Below are 21,157 nucleotides of genomic sequence, written 5' to 3' on the forward strand. Positions count from 1 at the left end.
AAAAAAACAAACAGCAATTCCACTCCTAGATATATGCTCAAGAAAAATGAAGACATATGTCCACACAAAAACTAGTACATGACTGTTCATAACAGCATTATTCATAATAGAAAAAAAGTGGAAGTAACTCAGATGTCTATCAACTGATGAATAGGTAAATAAAATGCAGTAGATCCATGTAAAGAAATATTGTTTATCAATAAAAAAGAGTGAAGTATTGATACATGCAACCATCTGGAGGGAATTTCAGAACATTCTGCTGAGTGAAAGAAGCTAGTCACAAAGGAATATTGTATTATTCCACTACATTAATTGTCCAAATATATAGAGACAGAAAGTAGATTAAAGGTTGCTTAGGGTTTGAGGGATGGCATTGGAGGGTGATAAGTTACCATCTTGGCTACTGAAATATCCTAAAATTGATTGTGGTGATGGATATACAACTATGAATATAAATAAATCATTAAATTATGCACTTTCAATGGGTGAATATTATAGTAAGTGACTAGTATCTCAAAAAAGCTGTTAAATAATTTTGGTCAGGGATAACTGTCTCCAAGATTACTTTTTAAAAATTTTTATTTATTTATTTTCATTGGAGGATAATTGCTTTACAATATATTAGTTTCTACCATACAGCAACATAATCAGTCGTGGGTATATGTCCCCTCCCTCTTGAACCTCTCTCCCTCCTCCCACCCCATCCCACCCATCTAGGTTGTCACAGAGCTCCCTGCATCATACAGCAAATTCCCACTAGCTATCTGTTTTACATATGGTAATGTATATGTTTCAGTGTTACTCTTTGAATTCGTCCCTCCCTCACCTTTCCCCACTGTGTCCACAAGTCTGTTCTTTATGTCTGCATCTCCACTGTTGCAGGATTCCTTCTATGTCCAAGGTAGATAATCCTCTTAAGGGTCCCCAGAGCAGACATTTTGAGTGGACATCATAGAATCCTAAAAAGATGTGTCTTTTTGTGTGCCCCCTCTTCCACTCTTGTATTAGGGCAAAAAAATATGTGTTATTTTTGTAGCTAGCACATAGTAGGCACTCAAATAATTGTTAATGGTGATTGTAAATCTTCAGATCAAAGATCAAATCCAGGGTAATATTCAAATAAAACATGAAGTTTCCAATAGAAAAGGATTTTTCTAAGCACGAACATGTGTGTCATTCCCAAACCCTTAGGCAAAACTTCCATTTGGTTTCTAAGTGGAAACCAAACCAAATTTATATATCTTATTGAAATTATATATACCTATTATATACTGATTTCCCAAATCTATTCTTTAAAAATGATAGTTTAAAAAAAAGGTAAAGTACTTAACACAGTCCATACCTAATAGTAAGTGCTTAATAAATGTTAGCTAACATTAACAAACAAAATAAATGCTAATTAAAATTGCCTCAACAAACTTCTGGCAAAATTCAGACATAGAGGATGAAGTAGAATTACGGATAAGCTAACTATAAAACTAAAGAAAAATCCCTCAAATATGCTGGCCTAGAAAAGTCCTATACGAATAACAGTGAACAAACAGCTATAGCCAAACGTGGTCTGGAAAAAAATAACAATAAAAAGGGTAGACTAACTTGGGGGTGGTAATAATAAAAAAGGCAACCCTGTACAAATTTTTCAGAAACATAAATATTATACTCTAATAGACAAAGTATGATTCATTTAGGATCAAATCCTTAAGACTATTTCTGCTTGAGAAATCTGGTAATATGCACTAAAATGATTAAAGCTGACACTTGGCTTCCAGAGCATTTTTCAGTTTCTCACACTGTTTAATTCAGCCTCCATCAGTTAAGGTGTTTTTGCATACCAGTAACATAAAACCCTCCTCAAAATAAATTAGACAAACACGAGACATAATACATTCTGAAGTAAGGAAGCTCTAGAGTTCACCAGTTTAGCAATTCAGTGGCCCATCAAGGTCTCGGAGTCTTACCATCCTCTTGCTCAGCCATCATCAGTTATCATGGATGCTCACTCATAGTTTCAAGATGGCTACAGCAGTCTATCACATTCTTGTGCTCCATCATGGAGAGGAAGAAAACTCAATCTCTTTCTCTGTTCCGTCTCTCTCATTCCCCCTTCCCTCCCTCACTCTCTCCTTTTGGAGAGTCTTTTTAAAAGGTAAAAAGTTTTTCTATGAGCATCTCCTGCAAATTGCCCTCCTGTCTCATTGGCCATAATTGGGTCATAGCCCTTTCAAGACTAATCTTGACGGAAGGAAGAGAGTTTCCATGGTTGATCTGGGTGGAGCTTGGATGAACCTTTCATTCTTCTGAAGCACATGGCTAGGAAGAATATAGTGGATACCTAAACCAATCTGGGGTTCTGTTGGCAAGACTGACGGTGGTAAATAAGCTACTTAGGTACCAACAGTGTCTGCTATACAGCCATAAAAATTGGCTCTGAGTATAGAGAAATCTGACTTCTGGCTAGATCACGGCATTTCAGACCCATCGGGGAGCTGTTTTTTTAAGAGGAAACACTTTGAGCCTGAGTAAATTCGTAATTTATATTGTTCTACTCCACACTCTGCATCTTGAAAACTTTTGGCAATTGTTTCATGTATCTTATTTTAGCAGCATGGCCAGTCCCCAAACAGTAGGCTTTGTGAAGGAAAGAATCCTTGTGAGAAATCAGAAATCAGCTGCAAGCAGCTGCAGAAAAAATGAGTCTCTTGTAAGCATTTATACCAGGGCTGTTTTCATTAATTGAATCAGAAGTTTGTCTAGACTCACAAAAGTGAAGCAGCGGTGTTATTGTAAAGTAGTATGTCTGTCTTTGGGCTTCCGTGGTGGCTCACAGGGTAAAGAATCTGCCTGCAGTGAGGGAGACCCAGGTTCTGTTCCTGGGTGGGAAAGAGCCCCTGGAGAAGGGAATGGCAACCCACTCCAGGATTCTTGCCTGGAGAATCCCATGGACAGAGGAGCCTACAGACTACAGTCCATGGAGTCGCGAAGAGTCGGACACGACTGAGCGACTAACACAAACACACACACACACACACACGTCTTTGTTTAACCTCAATAAGAGAATCATTTATTGAGCAGTTGTTTACTGTAATTCTTAAAACTTAAGACAAATACCATATGATATTCCCTGTATGTGGAATCTAAAATATTGACACAGATGAACATACCTATGAAACAGGAACAGGCTTACAAACATAGAAATCAGACTTGTGGTTGACGAGGTGGCGGGCACATGGGGAGGGAAGGATTGGGAGCTTGGGATTAGAAGATGCAAACTATTATATGTAGGATGAATGAACAACAGGGTCCTACTGTACAGCATGAGGAACTATATTCAATATCCTGTGATGAACCATAATGGAAAAGAATATGAAAAAAATGTTTATACACGTGGATAACGGAGTCACTTTGTTGTAGAGCAGAAATAAGCACAGCACTGTAAATCAGCTGTGCCTGCGTGTGCTAAGTCGATTCAGTCATCTCCGACTCTTTGCAACCCTAGGGACTGTAGCGCGCCAGGCTCCTCTGTCCATAGCATTCTCCAGGCAAGAATACTGGAGGGGGTTGACATGCCCTCCTCCAGGGGATCTTCCCGATCCAGGGATTGAACCCACATCTCTTATGTCTCCTGCATTGGCAGGCAGGTTCTTTACCACTAGTGCCACCTGGGAAGCCTGTACATCAACTGTATTTCAGTATTTTTAAAAATTAAAAAAAAACTTTAACTTTTTAAATGATGGATCAATGAATTGTGTTTTTCCCAGTCTTGGTAAGTGTTCACTAGCTAATTTAAAGACTGCACCTGAGAGGCTTGTTTGGCGATAATCACCTGTCCTATTTATTGCCTTTGTAAGTCTGCTGAAGGCAATGCTTATCAGTGGGAAAATGTCAAAGTTGAGGATACCATCTCTTCCCTGGTACCATGATTCATTTCAGAGATGCACTAAGGCACTTTATGCATTGTCATCAAGACGTCATTGAGATGTGTTGTTGGAACCCAGAGCCAAAATCAAATAGGGAGAGGAAAGCAACTGATCTTCTTTGAGCTCTGCCAAGAGCTTTACCTACTTTTTCTCCTTAATTTACTCTTTACAATGAATGTACAAATAAGTACCCCATGTTATAAATGGAAGACTTAAAGACCATAAAGTTTTAAGTGGCTTGCTAAATTTATCCCATTAGTAAGTGTTGGAAACAGTCATTCAGACTCTAATATCCCTAGAGCCGCCTAAAACATAATGTGGTGATTAATACAAAATATTCAAACGCAAGACAGTTATCTGTTGCTGAATGATATTTATTAGCTTAATAATTTGGGCCTGCCCTTAGCATTAATAAGCTTCAGCACTAGTCACAAGGTTTTCATTCACTGATGGGGAACTTCTCTTGTTTTAAAAAATGCAGTTAGAGAAAGGGCATCTACTTCTTGGGGGCTGCAGTGACAGCCGGCTTCTCTTCACGGGTGATGGGAATGGTGCGCTCAGGGCCGGAGGCCTGTTTCCTTGGTCCATTCACAGTGAGGACCCCGTCAGACGACAGGGACGAAGTAATGGTGAGAGGGTCCACGTCAGCTGGGATCCGGTATTTCCTGTGGAACTCCCGGGAGATAAAACCATGTTCATCCTAAACCAAGAGAAGGAAAGAGGTAGATAAAAACAGAAACAGCATTACTTGTCTAGAACTCAGACATCCTCCTTCCCCTTAGCTGTGACCAAATGCATGGCAACATGAGAGAAAGCAAAACGGTTACTCTGTTGGGTCTATGATGGAATTGCCTAAGTGGTCACTCCTACCAATGAGAATCTGAGAGGTCCGAACAGCCAAACTTCTTAGCCCGCCAAGCCCTAAGCTGTGGATATGTTCAGCGGTATTTCCCAAAGGTTTTAGATCAGTGTTTGTTGGGCCTACAGGATTTGGAATATCATCTCGATTTAAAAGTTGAATCTCTTAAGGAAGCCCAGAAATTGTCTTGATGCTTCAGGAATGTTCCAGAATGTTCCAGACCAATAGGTCTATAATGATAATAACAAAAACAATAATAAAGACTACACCCAGGAGACTCTGATCAAATTAAATCATAGCAAAACTGAAACAGCCTGAGGACCTCACACTATACTATTGGATGAACAAGTTACTGTGTTATAACTAATCAGTAAGAAGGAAACTCACTGAAAAACTCTCCCAGAAAGTAATGAGAAGTTATTTCATTCTTTAGAACTCTCCTGAAGAATTCCAGCCCTAACCTTTATACCTCATAAATCTCAAGCATTTATTTAAATGGGCTGTCAACTGATTTCCACATGGGTCTAGTGTATTAGGAGCTGAGTACAGCTCTGAAATTTAGGCAAACCAAGTAGTTCAGCATTAAGATGGGCTAAAGAGAAGTGACTTCTGGAATATCTAAAAGTCTCAAATTCAAGGGCCTTCCAAGTGCATGCAGTTAATACAATTATGTAAAACACTCAGAGGTCTGAAACCACTATTTAAATCAGTGGTCTTCAGCCTTCACTGTGCATTAGAATTCCCTAGGGAGCTTTTTAAAGCTCTTGATTTAAATGATTTGGGATATGCCTGAGCATTTTTTTTTTTCTTTTTTCTTTTTAATTCCTCTGGTAATTTTAACTTTGGCAAAGTTGAGAACCACTGGCTTAAACAGGAACATCCCATCTATCCCTGAGGCGATCAAATCAAAATAAGCAACAAAGATCTGGCCAAAACAACAACAGGTTTATCCCTGTTCCTGACCCCAATGGCTTAGGACTGGAATGTTGCCGGCCTCAAGGGCTGAGGGCAATATCTGGCATATAGCATGCCCTGGAAAAAGAGCAGAAGAGAAAGTCAGCTACATACCTGCCGCTCTTCATGTTTGCCATGCACCTCAATCACATCTCCCAGCACCTTAACCTTGAGTTCCTCTGGGGAGAAGTGCTTCACATCCAGGTTGACAGAGAATCTGTCCTTCTCCAGACGCATCTGGAAATAGCAAGGTGGGGACGGGGTAAGAGAAAAGGGTAGGAGTGTAAATTATACTAGTACAATCTCATCATTCTGCAGATTTGCTCTCTGTCCAGGTAGTTTATCCTCCTCTTTTTAGCTAAAAATTCCTTTTTGAATAAACATGGCCTCTGGCTCAGGGGCATCACCATAGTGGTACCCTAGGCACATCACTTGGTCATCAGGCCCAAACTTTTATTGACAGGGACAGGGAAGAAGACAGGCCACCCAGGGGACAAAGCACAAAGATGGGTCGCGGCATGCCTTCTGCTGCTTCTCCAAGCCAATGCCTGGCCTTGTCATTTGTCTGTGAGACAAAGGCCCCTTCTTCTTACTCAGGTCTCTGCCAAGTTTCCCACCCACTCAATCTGGAATGTTCTGCTAGCTCCCATTGTCCTTCCAAAGCCCTTGCCCACTCAGCTCCTGTTTACTCACACTTGAATATTTTTAAACCAGAGTGTTATCTGTGACAGCTTCTGTCACTCTTATCTGTTCACCCCATTCTCCCACCATCTTAGGACAATTGGGGGGGGGTCCCTAAAGTGGACCTACATTCTATCCTCATTAGACTTGGACCCAGGCCAGTGCCCTGTCACAACCCTTAGAAACCCAGAAAATCATAGATGAGGGAATAAAAAGAAAATAATGATTGCTGTCTCCAGCTCCATGCAGCAGGGGTGGAAGCTCAGGATAAGGTAAGACTGTCTCCTGGCTCTGAAACTTGAGATGACAGTATTTGTCAGGAGTGTGAGGTGTTAGAAGAGGTGAGCAAAGGAGTCTGAAGGCAGCTCTTTTCCTGTAGATTGTTATGAACCAAACCAGAAAGGGACATCCTACCCAGAAGATAAGGAAGAGAGAATGACCTTCATACTGCATGGAAAATGTAAAAAATAGGATACAGAGGCACACCAAATACAAATAGGTGACTGGGGAAGAGAGGAACTAGGGACCTCATCTGTCTTCACTGCAGGACACACAAGTGCCTAAGAGACGTAGGACCCTCAGGCACAGAGTTAGGCCAGGAGGAAAAGGACAGTGGATGGAGATGCTTCCAGAAGGTTCCAGAATGAACTCTCCTGTCCAGGCAAAGGGGAGACTTACCTCGGAGAGGCCAGTGTCAATCCAGCTGGGTGCCCGCAGAAATGAGGGCGGCCGAAGGTAGAAGGGGCTCAGGGAAGTAGAAGCTGGGAAGAGATCAGACTCCAACAGGTGCTCGCCAAAGAACTGGTCAAAGAGGCGGCTGGGAGAGTGGAAAGGGAAGAAGGGGCGGCGGATCCAGGGGTGGTGGATGGCGATATCCATGGTGGTTAGGTGAGTGTGGGGGGTCAGCTGGCTGGTCAGCTCCTTCAGCTGCAGCTGCGGCCAGCCCCTTATATACGCAGTCTTGTGAAGCTTCTGGAATGGTGATGTCAGGGGTTTTATTATCCTAGCTCACCGCCCGTTCATAGGGACTTGTGATTGGGGATTTGGCAGTATGACACATACCCAGTACTCACTGAGCTAAGAAAAGAGAAAGACAAATGCGCCTGAGCTGGCCAGTGACCTGTCCTGGTCTTGTTTCACTAGCTTTCTGTCCACACCCCATGGCACCCGCCCCCACCCCCTCCTCTGGAGTTGGGACTGAGTCAGGAATCCCAAGCAGCGGGCAGTGTGGCCCTCCTCCTCCCCTGCAACCCTGCATGCCAAGGGAATGGGGCCAGCAGCTATCTTGGGCCTGGGCAGGAACTGGAATCTTCCTAGGCTGAGCCCCAGGGACATTAACTCTTTGTGGGTCCCTGGGGGACAGCAGTGACCACCAGCATAGCCGTGGCAGGCTTCCACGTGGTGCCCTGGGTTGCCCTGGGTTCAGAGAGGACCCTGACATTCGGAGGGGAAGGCTCCTCACCCCACCCCCAAAGAAAGGGTAGAAAGTTGTTTGCATGTTTCATTTTCTGTGGCTGGCAGAACCTCAAACCGAGGGGAGAGCTGTATGAAGTAGGGTGCCGGTTGTCTGCCACTGGGGAGGCGAAGGGGAGGTGGAGAAAAACGTGCAAACTGTTGGTGAGGGTCTCAGCGAGGCCTCTCCGGGCCGTGGGCAGCAGCCTCCCCACGCCGGCTCGCTCCGCAGCCCCGACCCCCAGCTGTCCCGGTGGGGGAGTGCGGGGGGGCGGGCAGGCTTGTGACAGCTGAAGGGTGTGCAGGGGAGGGGACGGGGGTCCAGGCGGCGCGGGTCACACGCTGGTGGCGGGTGCCCGCCGCCCCTCCCCCGGGCTCCGCACTATTTTGGGTGGTGTAGACCCCGCCCCCACCCCCGCCGCGCCCCGGCTCGGCGGCAGCTGGAGGGGTCCCGCCGCGCCTGTCGGGGCCGCAGCTCGGACCGGGGCCGCCGGCGCGTCTGCAGTCATGTCGGGCCGCTCCGTGCCACATGCCCACCCGGCCACCGCCGAGTACGAGTTTGCCAACCCGAGCCGCCTGGGCGAGCAGCGCTTCGGGGAAGGTATGGCACGGACGCCACCCCACCCCCCTTGCCTCCCACCCCCACCTCCGGAGATTCTGGGCTGACCTCCCAATGGGAACTGGCCTCCACCCCACTCCGGGCTTAACTGAACTCCTGGGGCGAGTCATCTCCCACCCCAGACTCCCCCCTCGCCGCCCCCTCCAAGCGGGCGCGCTCCCCTTCCTACTGGCCTCGGGGCAGACTGCTGCCCGCAGGACTCGGAGTCTGCCCCTAAGCGCCCCCGCCGCCCAGCCCACCCTGCCCCCCAAGGGCCGTTCCCCCTCTTCGGCCCACGCGGGCCCGTTTGCCTTGCTCTCCGCTACCCCAGCGTATTCCCTTTCTCCAGCCCCTCTCCCCAGCCGCCTCCCTCCAGCCTGCGGGACCCTCCCCTGCGGCTCCGGCCTCGGCTCCCGCCCCCTGCAGGCCTCCTGGCCTCTCACTTCACCCTCCTTCGCACCCCTTCCTCCGTCAGCCCGCCCTCTCGCCTTTCTCTCTCCCTCCTCTCTCCGTCCCGCAGGCCTCCTGCCAGAAGAGATCCTGACCCCTACCCTCTACCACGGCTACTATGTCCGGCCCCGGGCCGCGCCAGCTGGGGAGGGCAGCCGGGCAGGGGCCTCCGAGCTTCGGCTCAGTGAGGGCAAGTTCCAGGCGTTTCTGGACGTGAGCCACTTTACCCCAGATGAGGTGACCGTGAGGACTGTGGACAACCTCCTGGAGGTGTCCGCCCGGCACCCGCAGCGCCTGGACCGCCACGGCTTCGTGTCGCGCGAGTTCTGCCGCACCTACGTCCTGCCGGCCGACGTGGACCCCTGGCGGGTGCGCGCCGCGCTCTCCCACGACGGCATCCTCAACCTGGAGGCGCCTCGGGGAGGCCGACATTTGGACACAGAGGTCAACGAGGTCTACATCTCCCTGCTCCCAGCGCCCCCTGATCCTGAGGAAGAGGAGGAGGCCGTCGGTGTGGAGCCCTGAGAGCCACAGACCCAGCACCCACTGAACCCCTTTCTAGCTCCCGGCCCGTGATACAAGCAGCTGCCCAGCACCCCGGAGGTAGCCGCATCCTTGGGGGAAGGGAAACGTGCATGGTCACAAAGTATGGTTTGGTCCCTTGGGACGTGTCATAGCATTATTTTTGTGTTTTGTGGTTTTTTTTCGTTTAGTTTTGGGTGGAGCTGAATAAACCCAAATCTCAGGGCCTTGTTGTGCCGCTCCCTATTCTGTGGCCTGGAGGAGGGGATGGGCAGGGAAGGAGACAAAAAGGTCCTCAGTTAGGTGGACCCAACGTCACAGCACTCTGAACTCACACGTGGATGCTGAGATCACGCCAGGAAGCTGACACTGGCTCGGCATCAAATTCCTGTCCATGGTTTTCTCACAGTGCAACAAAAGAGAGCGTGATCCTGGGAGGGGAAAGGGATATGCCATCCAAACACCCCGGAGGGCACTGTCTGAGCTGGTGATTAGAGACACAAAAACAAGGGTCTCCAGACTGTCTGGCCTGTTTTGGGTAGGGGTTGGGAAAGGCTTTTGGATGCAGAGTTGCCTAAAGCCCTGGTCTGCCCACGGAAATTGGCCTCTGATTCTGAGGGATCGAGAATGCAGATACAGCAACACAGACACAGAAGCCTCTGCCATTGTCGCTGAACCACAGTTTCCCCACCCTCTGCCTGGGAGGGAAAGCATTTGTTTCTAATCTTGAAACATCCCAAAGAGAAGAATCCCTGCATCCCTCCACCCAGGCCAAGGGTATTGGTTTGGTGATGATGGCCAAGGAAATTTCCTTTGGAAGTAGAGTCTTAGTACTAGAAGTATGGTGTATTCTGGAAAGCCTGGGGGATTGACCTCTTAATTACTTTCTGTAATCAAAAGAGCTTGAATGTGTATGATTTGAGGAGTGTGCAGAAGACGGCCTTGACCCCAAATACATCTTCTACTAGGTTGTGATGGACATCTGAAATTCTTCCATTAAAGTGGTTGGTTGATTCTTAACTTTTTTATAGACCCTTTTAAAAAAAATCTTACAAAAGCAATAGATCCTCTTACCAGAAAAATACACATGCTCTGAAATGTGGTACACAATTTGAACAGGTTTACACAGCTCTTGAGATCCATTTATTTGCCCTCTTAGGGATCTGTGGACTCCCAGGAAAAGAATCCTCACTTAAAGAATTCAATTCTTAGTTAAAAGATTGCCATCTGTTAAAAATTAAAGCATGTCTTAGAGAAATAACTATTGATACATCCTTTTGTTCGCTCATTCAACAAATATTTATTTAACCCCCAAGTATTGTGGTATGGAGGTTATACACTGTAAATATAATTTAAAACTATGCTCCTTTGTTGTCTGCTCTCAGAAATCTTAACATCTAGTTCAGAAGAAAAAGAATTTTAAAAGGATCCTCTTTAGACTTCTATTACAACAGCTTTGCTTTGATCTGTTTTATAATTTTACTTGAGCTTCATTTAAAAGAAAAGTTTCCTGAGCTAGAAAAAAGTTGCAACCTCTGATTTTGTCCAAATTCCCAACCCACAAACACTCTGAAGATTATTAGTCAACTTCTGGGATATTTTTAGTGACAGAGAGCTTAGAACTTCATAAAGTAGCTCAATTCATTTTCTTTTTGGACTTCTTTTGAACCAAAATCTGCATTTCAGTAACTTCTGCCCATTGGCTCAGGTTTTGTCTGGAAAATAAATGCAATCCTTCTTTCCCTTGAGAGTCTGCTCAGATATTTAAAAATAACCATCCTGTCCTCCAAAAGCTTCCCTTTCCCAATGAAACATGCCTAATTCTCTTAACCATATTTTATAGGACTGTTCATACCACTTATAACTCAGACAACTTTCTCTTGAATACACTGCCTCTTGACAGTGTAACTTGAAATTCAACATGTAAACCTAAAACTGTTATTCCAATCATGGACTGACTGGTATATACTTCAGTGGAATAATCAATACCCTTGTTTATCACTCTAGACTTCTATTAATGCTGCTTAGAGTATATCAGGTTTTCTGACTGCCACAACACAGTGCTGGTTCCTTTGGAGTTTCTGGTCATATAAAAAATCTCTAATTTAAGGAAATTAGCTGAAAAGGGACCAGATTATGAAGGGCTTTGAGTACCAGGCTAAGAAGTTTGGGTAACAGGATGAAAAGAATACAATTAGTAGTAGAGTACAGAGTGGATTGCCAGGAAGAAGCATGGTCATGAAATAAGAGGCTAGTGCAATGGTTTAGCACCAGATAATAAAGTAACATGCTTTACCATCTAACAATTAGCTGAGAACAAAAAGTAATAATAATAACCATAGCTAGGACTTACTGAAAGGGTCCCATGTGTCAAGTCCTGGATTAGAGTTTTATATACATTATCTCACTTAACTTTCCACCACAATCCTATAAGGCTGTCACTCTTTTTATCCCCATTTTTCATAAAGAAAGAAGATGGAGGAAGAATGACTCTCTGGAGTACGGGGCTGAGTGCTGGATTCCGAACATCCTTAAGGGACACACAAATAAATGGGCATTTAAACAATACACTAAAGATGGGGTGGGAACACTGAAGTCAAGCCACATAGGTTCCACAAATTCTCCAAGAGTCCGTATTTTCTACTAAGGAATTTGCTCAACCACATCCTAGTTGCCAATGAGTGTGGAATGAGTGTAACTTCAGACATTGGAGAAGCTGAGTCGAGATTAAATGGAGATTCCATAGTTCTGTACTGAGGACAAGGAAGTGAATGGTTAAGAAGCGCTGAGACCACTCCAATCATAAAATCATATGATTTTTGACCAGAAAGGGGATTAAATAATGAATTCAGTCCTCCATTTTCACAGGTCCTAGAAAAAAAGTAATTTGCCCACATTCATTCCCCTAGCAAGAGAGAATGCAAAAGGAATACATTTCCCTAAATTTTAGTTTCCAAAAGAGTCCAGTCTTCAAACTCAGATTCTGGACAGGGATAATAAGAGACTAATACCAATGACCTTCAAAGTGAAACACAAACCTGGGGAGTGCTGGGGAAACATAGGTAAAACTTAGATTATAGAGGATATATTTTAATGACAGTGTGATGTAGTATAGAAATATTTCCTAAGGAAACACTGAAGCTTGAGGCTCAGAGTTCACGCTTCCCCAAAGCAGCCCCAAATCCCAAAGGTGAGATGGCTCTCACCTGGACCTCGTGTGTGTTCCTCTACCCTCTGGCTGGAAGCAGTCACCTGGGAATCTTTCCAGCAGGTGGCTTCCAAAGTCCAACCTGTTAGGTTGAAATCTGACACTGACAGAGACTCCCCGGGAGCCGCTGCTGAAAGCTGAACCGGGAACCAGGAAATGCACAAGCCTCTTTCGGTGGAAGAAGAGCTGGGCTCCCTAGAAGACAGAGCACCATGGGAAACCAGCTCTGCTGCGGGGGAAGCTGGTGAGTAGGGGGAAAGGTCGGAGGGCAAGGTCTCTGCTGGTGGACAGAGGCCCCAGGGATAAGAGAAAGTCTACCGGGAGCACTCCCCACTGTCACCTGCTTCACCTGGCACCCCCAGGAGCAGCACCCCATTCTGTGCCCCCTCCTTTCAGGAAACCTCAGAAACACAGCCAAGGCAGCTGTCTGCCAAACGACGAGGACAGGGATGGAATGGTGAATCGATGTTTTTTTCTGTTTGTCTTCCTCTTCCTCCTCGTTCCCTTTATTCTCTTCCTTTCTCCCCCAGATAATGGTAATAATTTGAGAACTTTATTATGTTCCAGGCTCTTAATAATCTCCTTTAATTTTCCCGACAATTCTAAGGGAGGTGTGGCCTTATCCCTTCTCCTGTTTTACAGCTAAGAAGCTAAGGCTCAGAGAAGTTAACTAATTTGTCTGAGGTCACATGACTAGTAAGCAAATAAACCAAGATTCCAACCCAGGCCTGACTTCCAAGCCCCTACTTTTTTTTGGACTATACCATACAGCATGTGGGATCTTAGTTTCCTGACCAGGGATGAAATTCTCACCCTCTGCTTTGGAAGCACAGAGTCAACCACTGGACCATCAGGGAAGTCCCTCAAAGCCCATACTTTTAACCACTACACAATACCATCTCCAGAATCAAGTAAATCAACTGGAGAAATGTTTATTTAAAAGGGGAGAAGTGAGGAGAAGGAGAATATCCATGGAATGTTTGAATATAACTTTCACATTTGTTTGCTGTGTGACCTTAGGCAAAGCCTGTGACTTCTCTTCTTCCTCATATGTAATGTAGATAACATGATGTATGTTGTTTAGATCACAGACTTGAAGAGCAGATAATATGGGAACGCCTCAAAATAAATGAATTAAATTGTCTTTATTGTTCTTTCCCATTATTATCATCACTGTTGTTAAATAGCAAAAATTCAGCCAAGTAAATTTTCAAAATTTAATTGACATTATTGAAGGGCTCATGATGAGGTAGCATCTTATCTAGCAAGTAGAAAGAAGCTCTGAGAAGCTGTACAAAATGGAAGGCTCTCATAGGCAGAAGAGGGAGGGGTCAGGGAAGAGCAGATGACCTCATCTTCCTTTGGGCAATGGAAAAGGTCTATGTGACAGACTACCCCACTGGTGCTGACCAGATAATTCCAAACTGACCATATAAGACTATGTTCCTGGAGAAGGTTGAAACTCCAGTTAGGCTGGGTATCAAGCCATGGTTTGATAATGTGAGCTTAGCACAAGCAACACCATTCAAGGCCTGTTATTTCTTTTTAACACGATAGCCCCCTGGACCTGGTTTTATCCTGTCCGCTGCTTTCTTCTATACTACTCCAGGCTTGCATCTGTATTGAGGATGTCCTATTTCTGAATAAAGTATTATGTTTAGACAGATAGCTGAGGTACATTGAAAAGCACTTTGGATTCACGTCCTGTTGCTACTATTCATTGATGTATCTGTTCACTTGTTAAACAAATATTTTATGTGTACCAGCCATAATGGTAGAGTCAGAAGGCAAAGTAAAAATAAGAAATTTGGTCCCTGCCTTCTTGAGTAAGATACCAAAGTTTTAGGGCCCTAGTTGGCCCATTTATAAAACAAGAACAAATAATTTGCCAGAATATTGTTAGGATTGAAAAAACAAATGAAGCACATTTACAACTCTGAGATATCCTATAGACAGAAGACATCTAGAAACATAAAAAATTCCAGAGCAGGGGGTGTAATGTGTCTTTCACTCCCGTTTTCCCCAAGTCTTCATATCCTTCATGTTTGAGTATTTCTTCCTCTGATGATGGTAGTCATAATAGTCAGCTTTGACCAATGCTCGTTATACACCAGACACTTAGCTGAGTATTTTACATCTATTATTTTATTTAATTTTTACAGTAATGCCATGAGGTTTAAGTTCTATTATTATCTTCATTTAATTAATAAGAAAATGGAGGGACTTCCCTGGCAGTCCAGTGGTTATGACTACGTGCTTCCATTGCAGGGGATATGGGATTGATCTCTGGTCAGGGAACTAAGATCCTGCATGCCATGTGGCACAGTCAAAAATTTTTTAAAAATAAATAAAATGAAAATGGAAGCTTTATGAAGTAGAAAACTTGCTAAAGATCATAGAGCTAGTCTGATACTATCAATCTAAATCTAGAGCCTGGCTAGAAACACTACACCAGATAACCTAACCAAAATATATATTTTTTCCTCTTGAATATTAGTAGAATTGGACAAATATTGTTCTTCTCTGTTTCTCATTATCTCAAACTTCCAGAAACTTAAAGGCACTATGACAATTGAAAAGATTTTTATAGAAAAATTTTTTTCTGATTACAAAAGTAACACATATTCTCTGTAAAATATTTGGAAAATACCAAAGAGCAGAAACTAAGAAACAACCATAAATAGAAGCACCCAGAGATGACAGGAACATTTTAGTGTATTTCCATGTAATCCTTTTAAAATTTTTATATGCATAGTTTTTATCCCAAAACATATTGGCTTTTAATTATCTTAGTAAAGAGGGAAAATTTCCATGCTATTAGGTGTTCTTCCAACATCTTTCTTAAATTGATGTATGATATTCCATTGATTGGAGATGCCATTTATTTAGTTAGTTCCCAATGTTGGACATTTCGGATATTTCCTATTTTTTGAAATCATAAATAATGCTATAATAAATATCCATATATGCACCTGTCTGATTATAGGTTAGAACTGCTACATCAGTGGTTACATACATTTATGTTTAAGGCCTCTCATACTTATTGCCAAGTGCATTCTAGAAAAATTGCACCAATTTTTATTCTTACTACCAATATAGGAGACTACCCATTTGGTTTCCTTAATTCTGAGCTAAAAATAAAATCCTATCACCCACGAGACTAACTGAATATTCCATCTGGGTTCATGTCCAGGCATTGTGCAACATCCAACTTGGGAACAGGCTCTGCTCACTAAATCTGAGTCACCTAAGTGCATCTTATTTTAGAATTATTATTTTCTTTATCAGTTTAAGTAGAAGTAAGTAGGAAGAGAGGAGTGACCAGGGGCGAGGACTTAGAGGCTAGGATTAGGCTATGCTTATGCAATGTTAAGAGAAAGGAAGAGCTGAAGTGGCAGAAGAGGAAGTAGAAAAACCCAGAAATAGTTTCTAAAGCTTTTTTTCTGAACCACCTGTAGAGTCTGGATGGAGACTAACTGCTCTCAACTCAGCAAGCTGCATTAAAACCAAAAATCAAACCAAAACACGAATCTCTGTCAGATATGTGTGGAAAAATCCTAAGTTTTCTACAGTAGTAAAACGAACATGATTTAGAAGTCCTCTTCCCCCTGTCTTTTTAATTAGCTAAAGAAGGAAACTTCCTGGGGGAGACAGAAGTCAGACAAATAGAGTTGGCTCTGGTGCGAGCTGGAAATGTACTAGCAAGAAAAAGCATCCGGAGTAAGCCACGAAGTATTCAGCCTATTTCCTCAGACAAGTGTTGTTCTCTGGCCATCAAACAGTTGACACCACGTAGACTTGCTGGCTCCATCGGGGACCCTAGGGGCTCAGAAATAAGTATAAGAGAGCTGTCCTGCAGCGAAGGCAATGTAGCTGAGTCACTTACCAAATTCAGAGCTTCCTGGGCTGTGGACGTCAAAGGTTAAACTCTCTCTCTCTCTCTGTTAATTAGAAACAAGGACAAAGAAGCAAGGATGGGGGTCATCTGTCAGGAAAGGGCTTTGTGGGGCCTTAATGAGTCAACCTTGGTTGTGGCAGCTTCTATGACTCCCAGGATAAGAATCCTGGGTTGATAGAGACCCTGAAAAAAAGAAGCGAAAGGAAAAGCAACAGGGTCTCTGAATCCAGGAATATCCCCTTATTTGGCAGGATTCCCTTGCCCTCTGCTGGGATTAGCCTGTTAGACAATCCCAGAATAGCCCTCAACCCAACTACATCCCCGGCATGTAGCCTGCCTGCTTGCCTGGGGCTATATTTTGGGTTTGGTTGTGTCAGTTGTACCACTCCACCATCCAGAACCATCCCTTTGGGAGAGGTGTGGTCCCCTTGAGAAATGCTCTGGGGCTGGCTCAGGGTGAATCTTTGTTAGAGGGAGGTGAAGGAGGGTCATCCCACCAGAGTGTTAAGGAGACCACAGAGCAAAGGATGCAGGGGGGAAGACCGAGGCCAGGTTCTTACACATGGGTGATCTGTTTTTCCTTTCACAGGAGCTGTACATCAACTTTACAGAGGAAAGAGAAAATAGGTAATGGGAGTTGGGGGTGCGGGGTGCTGGGGGGAGTGCAAATTAGAGAAAAAAACAGAACCAGTGTCTTAAGAAAGGGTGTAAGGTGGAGCAAGGCTAAAGGGAGATAGTACACCAAAGAGATCTTTAGGTTCCAGACCACTTCTGAAACTCTGAACCTCATCCTTTCCACTATCTAAGAGTGGCAAGATTGGTCGTTCATTCTTTCATTCATCCAGCAAAAATTTACAGAACACTTATAGTGTATGTGAAGCACTCTGCAGGATCTGGAGGAGGCAGAGAGGCATGAGGGGAAGAGTACACCGAGGTCTGGCCCTAGAAGAGCTGAAAATAAAGTCTGAGAGAGAGATACATATAAACAGAGAATCGTAATACCATGTACTAGTGCTCCCAACAGCACCACACTCAGGCCGTTACAGAAGGGGAGAAAACACCCATATTGAAGGAATAATAGCAAGTTTATAAGGGGGAAGAGAAGCAGGGAGCACGCAGAAACAAGGAGAGAGAGAAGAGAGTGACTATGAAAAGTGACCAAATATTTGCTGTAGCTGAGCTCTTAGCACATTGCACTGTAATAGTCTGTATGCTTCTGTCTCCCCTAGTAGACTGCAAGCTCCCTGCAGTGGAGAAAACAGCCAACTCATCCTTCTATCCCCAGAATGCGGACACAGAGCCTGGTATACCATGGGCTCTCAATATATAATTGTTCTGGGTTTTTTTGTTTTTACTTTATTTTATTTTGGCTGTGCTGGGTCTTTGTTGCGGTGCGAGGACTCTGTTGCGGCACACGGGTTTAGCTGCTCCTCTGGCATGTGGGGATCTTATTTCCCTGACTAGAGATTGAATCTGAATTCCCTGCATTGGAAGGCGGATTCTTAACCACTGGACCAGCAGGGAAGTCCCACCATAAAATTGTAAAATTATGTTACGGGCCGCTGAAACATTAGGATGGAAGGTATTATTGGCAGATCGTAAAAGGGCCAGGTTGTATACTCTGCTAAGGAGTTTGGATGTGGGAATGGTGGAAGTGAGAGATGAGAGGACAGGCAGGGAGATTAGTCAGAAGCCCACCGTAATAATTTAACAGCGATTTGAAGAGGGCAATTTCAATAGAGACAGAAGAGAAAGCCGATTAAAGTCGGATTTCTTCCTCTCAGGGAGCCAAGCAAGACGAACACTGAGGTTGCAGCAGCAGCAGCCGCAGCTTGAGCGTTGGCGGCAGCTGAATGACACGGAGGTAATGACAAGCCTCGGTCCCTCCTAGAAGGCTGTTCAGACCTGGCACCCCAGGACTCAGCTTATCCAGCCCGAGACAGAGGGGGAAAGGGAGCAACCAAACCAAGAATCTCCCTTAACGCTGTTCGTTCCTCTCAGGACACAATGGGACACATGTACGAGCAGGTGTTACAGCAGCCTGCGTCTCAGCAGAGGAGCCGTCAAAGCCTCAGGTCGGAGGACAGCGGCTTGTATTATGCAGACATTCAACTGTACAGCCTTCCCCAGCCACGCTCTGTCCAGGAGGTGAAGCACCTACAGTTAAAAAATGCTACGGAGTATGCGACCCTTCGCTTCCCCCAGGTGACACCTCGCTATGACAGCAAGAACGGGACCCTTGTGTGAACCCTGATGGGGAGGCACTACCTGTCGGCATCATTTCATCACTACGGCTCTGGGGGACTGGCTGGCAGCCTAAGAACAGTGGGCACGTTTTAGGCTTAAAGAACTCCAGAGCCCCCGGAATTGCAAACTCCCAGTCCTGTGCTCTGCCTCGGCCTATCTCTTAGTTGTCACCATTAGCAAATAGCTAATAACACCATTAGCTTGAGTTACCTGGGGGTGGATGGAGTTGTACAGGATGAGAGTGCTAGGTTGAGTGTGCAAGAAGGTGGGCTGTTGACCCCTATCTTTGCTCCTGCCCTCAGGGAAAGTGCAGAAAGAACAGGTTCCCCTTGAAGCACTTGCACTTAAGCTGACTTTGTTGGAGTTCGTTTGATGGTATCCCTCCTACACACCTTCAGCTCCTAACCAGGACTCTTGTACACAGCTCCTAGATCTGGGTTGGGCAATTTCCTCAGAGGCTGGGTCAAAAGGGTCCAGACCCTATACGAACAAGTGAGGGCGGGACTGAAGCATGGAGCAAGCGTTTTGGGACCATCGATTGCAAGAACGTCAAGTCACTGATGTCGACAGCACTGTGAGGCCCAGAAACTTCCCCTTAAGCTGGACTGTTTTCTCTCACGGGTGCGGAGCCGTTAGGATCAATAAATCGCATAAGGAACCTGGTTGGTGCGTTTTCTTGGGTGGAGGTCTGCGAGCTCTCATTCAGCCTCAGGGCAGTAAGGAAGACCAACCACTTTCCACCGCCCTACCAGCTGCTATGGAAGCAGAGCCCGGGTGCTGTTGGCACGCACTGAACGCAGCTTCCCAGCCGCGAAAGGAGGGGCTCCGGGGCGGGGTCTGGGCCGGTAAGAGGTGGGTCTAGTAGGCAGGGGGCAGGGTTCTGGGAATCAGGGGGCGGTGTCCGAGCCAGCAAGAGGCAGGTCTAGACGGGGAAGGGGCGGAGTCTGGCCCTCAGGAGGCGGGGTCTGGGCGGCAGGAGGCGTGGTGAAGACCGGCAGGCAAAGCGCTCTGGGCCATTAGGAGGCGGGTCTGGACAAACAGGGGGCGGGGTTAGGGCCGTAGGGGGCGGAGCCCAGGAGGACGAAGGCGGGCTCCCGCCAGCTGGAGGCGGATCGGTCCAGGCCGGGCTCTGCCGTCGCCATGGCAACGGGCACGCAGAGGCGACACTACAGCAGGAGGAGGCGGTTCTCAGAAAGGCTGGGGACAGAGATGCGGAACCAGACACCTCGACGATTTAAAAGGTAGGTGCTGAAAGGTGGTGGGTACCTGGAAAGTATTATTATCGCCGGTTAAACTTCCCAGATCAGAACTGAGGGCAAACGGAGGGGTGAGGGTGTGGTGGGAAGGAGGTGGAAGTTTCAGGTTCCAAACCCCCTCAGAGCTTTCGCAGGTTCTTAAGAGTGCTGTCCTTGAGTCATACGTTCAGAGCTTGAAGACTTCCCTTTCTCAAGCTGTACACCATTCTCCCCAAATGCCGCGGCCCCTGGCTTTGTTCCTGGGAGGAAAGATTCCTTAAAATGGATAGAGTATTGAAAAATGGAATGGCAGCAAAAAAAAAAAAAAAAAAAAAAAATAGGATCGATTTCTTAGAGTGTTTGTGGGAATTTAAAGCACTCGGAAGAGTTCATAGCATGTAGACAAACGTTGGCTGCTGCCATCATCATTATCACCACTATTATTTTCTGTGTCCTCTGACACAGAACTAGTGCGAGGGGATTTAGAAGACGTGGCTAGAACCCCACCTGCGCTACTGATCAGCAGAACAACCCACTCACCTGTTATTAGTTGTGGATAATAAAATGAACTCTATTTCCAAGGGTTATTTCAAGTAAAGTTAATGTAGGTGATAGCCCTTTGCAAACTTCAAGTGCTTTATAAAAATTTCTGCCTTGAAATATGAGTGCTCCCATTCTAGGTTAAAACTGGATTCTTGAGGATGAAGGGAAAAGTGAGTCAGAAGCAGAGCTCCTGTATTTCTCCTCATTGTCTTCAGAATTCTTCCTATGGTTTTTGACTTAATGGAGAAAATTTTCACATATTGAGGTTTGAGAAAGTCATTCCAACTTATAGATTAACTTGAATTTTGTGCTAACTAAAACAGCCTGCTTGTGGCTTATCAAACATACATTTTACATCTGCTTTAATTATTATAGAAAAGGGTGCACTGACTAGAAATACAGAACATGCATGTTAAAGATTAAATGCCTCTCTTCCTGGGACACCAGTGCTGTTACTCCTTCAATGATAAGACTCTCTTCCCAAGTGCCAAGGCCAAACCGACTTCCTGTGTACATGCTGATCTGTTTTTTTGAAAAATTGAAGGAATGAATCTCTGACTTCTTTGATGTTCTTTGTTCTGACAAGATTTAAA

General features: G+C 45.2%; 4 protein-coding genes across 6 annotated transcripts in view; 3 read left to right on the plus strand and 1 right to left on the minus strand.

Moving 5' to 3' along the window:
• Window positions 1–4,273: 4,273 nt before the first annotated feature.
• On the minus strand, window positions 4,274–7,555 carry CRYAB (crystallin alpha B). Its single transcript, XM_043481480.1, has 3 exons — window positions 7,090–7,555; window positions 5,845–5,967; window positions 4,274–4,617 (listed from the first exon to the last, which is right to left on the minus strand). The coding sequence occupies exons 1-3, from the start codon at window positions 7,288–7,290 to the stop codon at window positions 4,414–4,416; spliced, it is 528 nt and encodes a 175-aa protein (XP_043337415.1). The 5' UTR covers window positions 7,291–7,555; the 3' UTR covers window positions 4,274–4,413.
• A 361-nt stretch (window positions 7,556–7,916) lies between these two features.
• On the plus strand, window positions 7,917–9,660 carry HSPB2 (heat shock protein family B (small) member 2). The gene is made up of 2 exons (XM_043481479.1): window positions 7,917–8,464; window positions 8,982–9,660. Exons 1-2 carry the CDS (start codon window positions 8,371–8,373, stop codon window positions 9,434–9,436), a joined length of 549 nt encoding a protein of 182 aa, XP_043337414.1. The 5' UTR covers window positions 7,917–8,370; the 3' UTR covers window positions 9,437–9,660.
• A 2,159-nt stretch (window positions 9,661–11,819) lies between these two features.
• C11H11orf52 (chromosome 11 C11orf52 homolog) lies at window positions 11,820–19,448 on the plus strand. Of its 3 annotated transcripts, none has more exons than XM_043481482.1 (4): window positions 11,820–12,885; window positions 17,129–17,166; window positions 18,324–18,363; window positions 18,510–19,448. In XM_043481482.1, exons 1-4 carry the CDS (start codon window positions 12,854–12,856, stop codon window positions 18,784–18,786), a joined length of 387 nt encoding a protein of 128 aa, XP_043337417.1. In that variant the 5' UTR covers window positions 11,820–12,853; the 3' UTR covers window positions 18,787–19,448. The 3 variants fall into 3 exon arrangements, 2 of the variants coding, with proteins under 2 accessions (XP_043337417.1, XP_043337416.1); XM_043481481.1 differs by having other exon boundaries at window positions 12,481–12,885; window positions 18,324–18,403; window positions 18,541–19,448; XR_006271986.1 differs by lacking the exon at window positions 11,820–12,885 and adding an exon at window positions 16,312–16,562 and having other exon boundaries at window positions 18,324–18,403; window positions 18,541–19,448.
• A 422-nt stretch (window positions 19,449–19,870) lies between these two features.
• Window positions 19,871–21,157, plus strand: part of DIXDC1 (DIX domain containing 1) — a 75,908-nt gene continuing 74,621 nt past the window's right edge. Inside the window, exon 1 of the mRNA XM_043481484.1 lies at window positions 19,871–20,027. The gene's annotated coding sequence lies outside the window, so the exon portion shown is untranslated. The remainder of the gene's footprint in view (window positions 20,028–21,157) is intronic.

Source organism: Cervus canadensis, chromosome 11, assembly GCF_019320065.1.
Source record: "Cervus canadensis isolate Bull #8, Minnesota chromosome 11, ASM1932006v1, whole genome shotgun sequence".
NCBI lineage: Eukaryota > Metazoa > Chordata > Mammalia > Artiodactyla > Cervidae > Cervus > Cervus canadensis.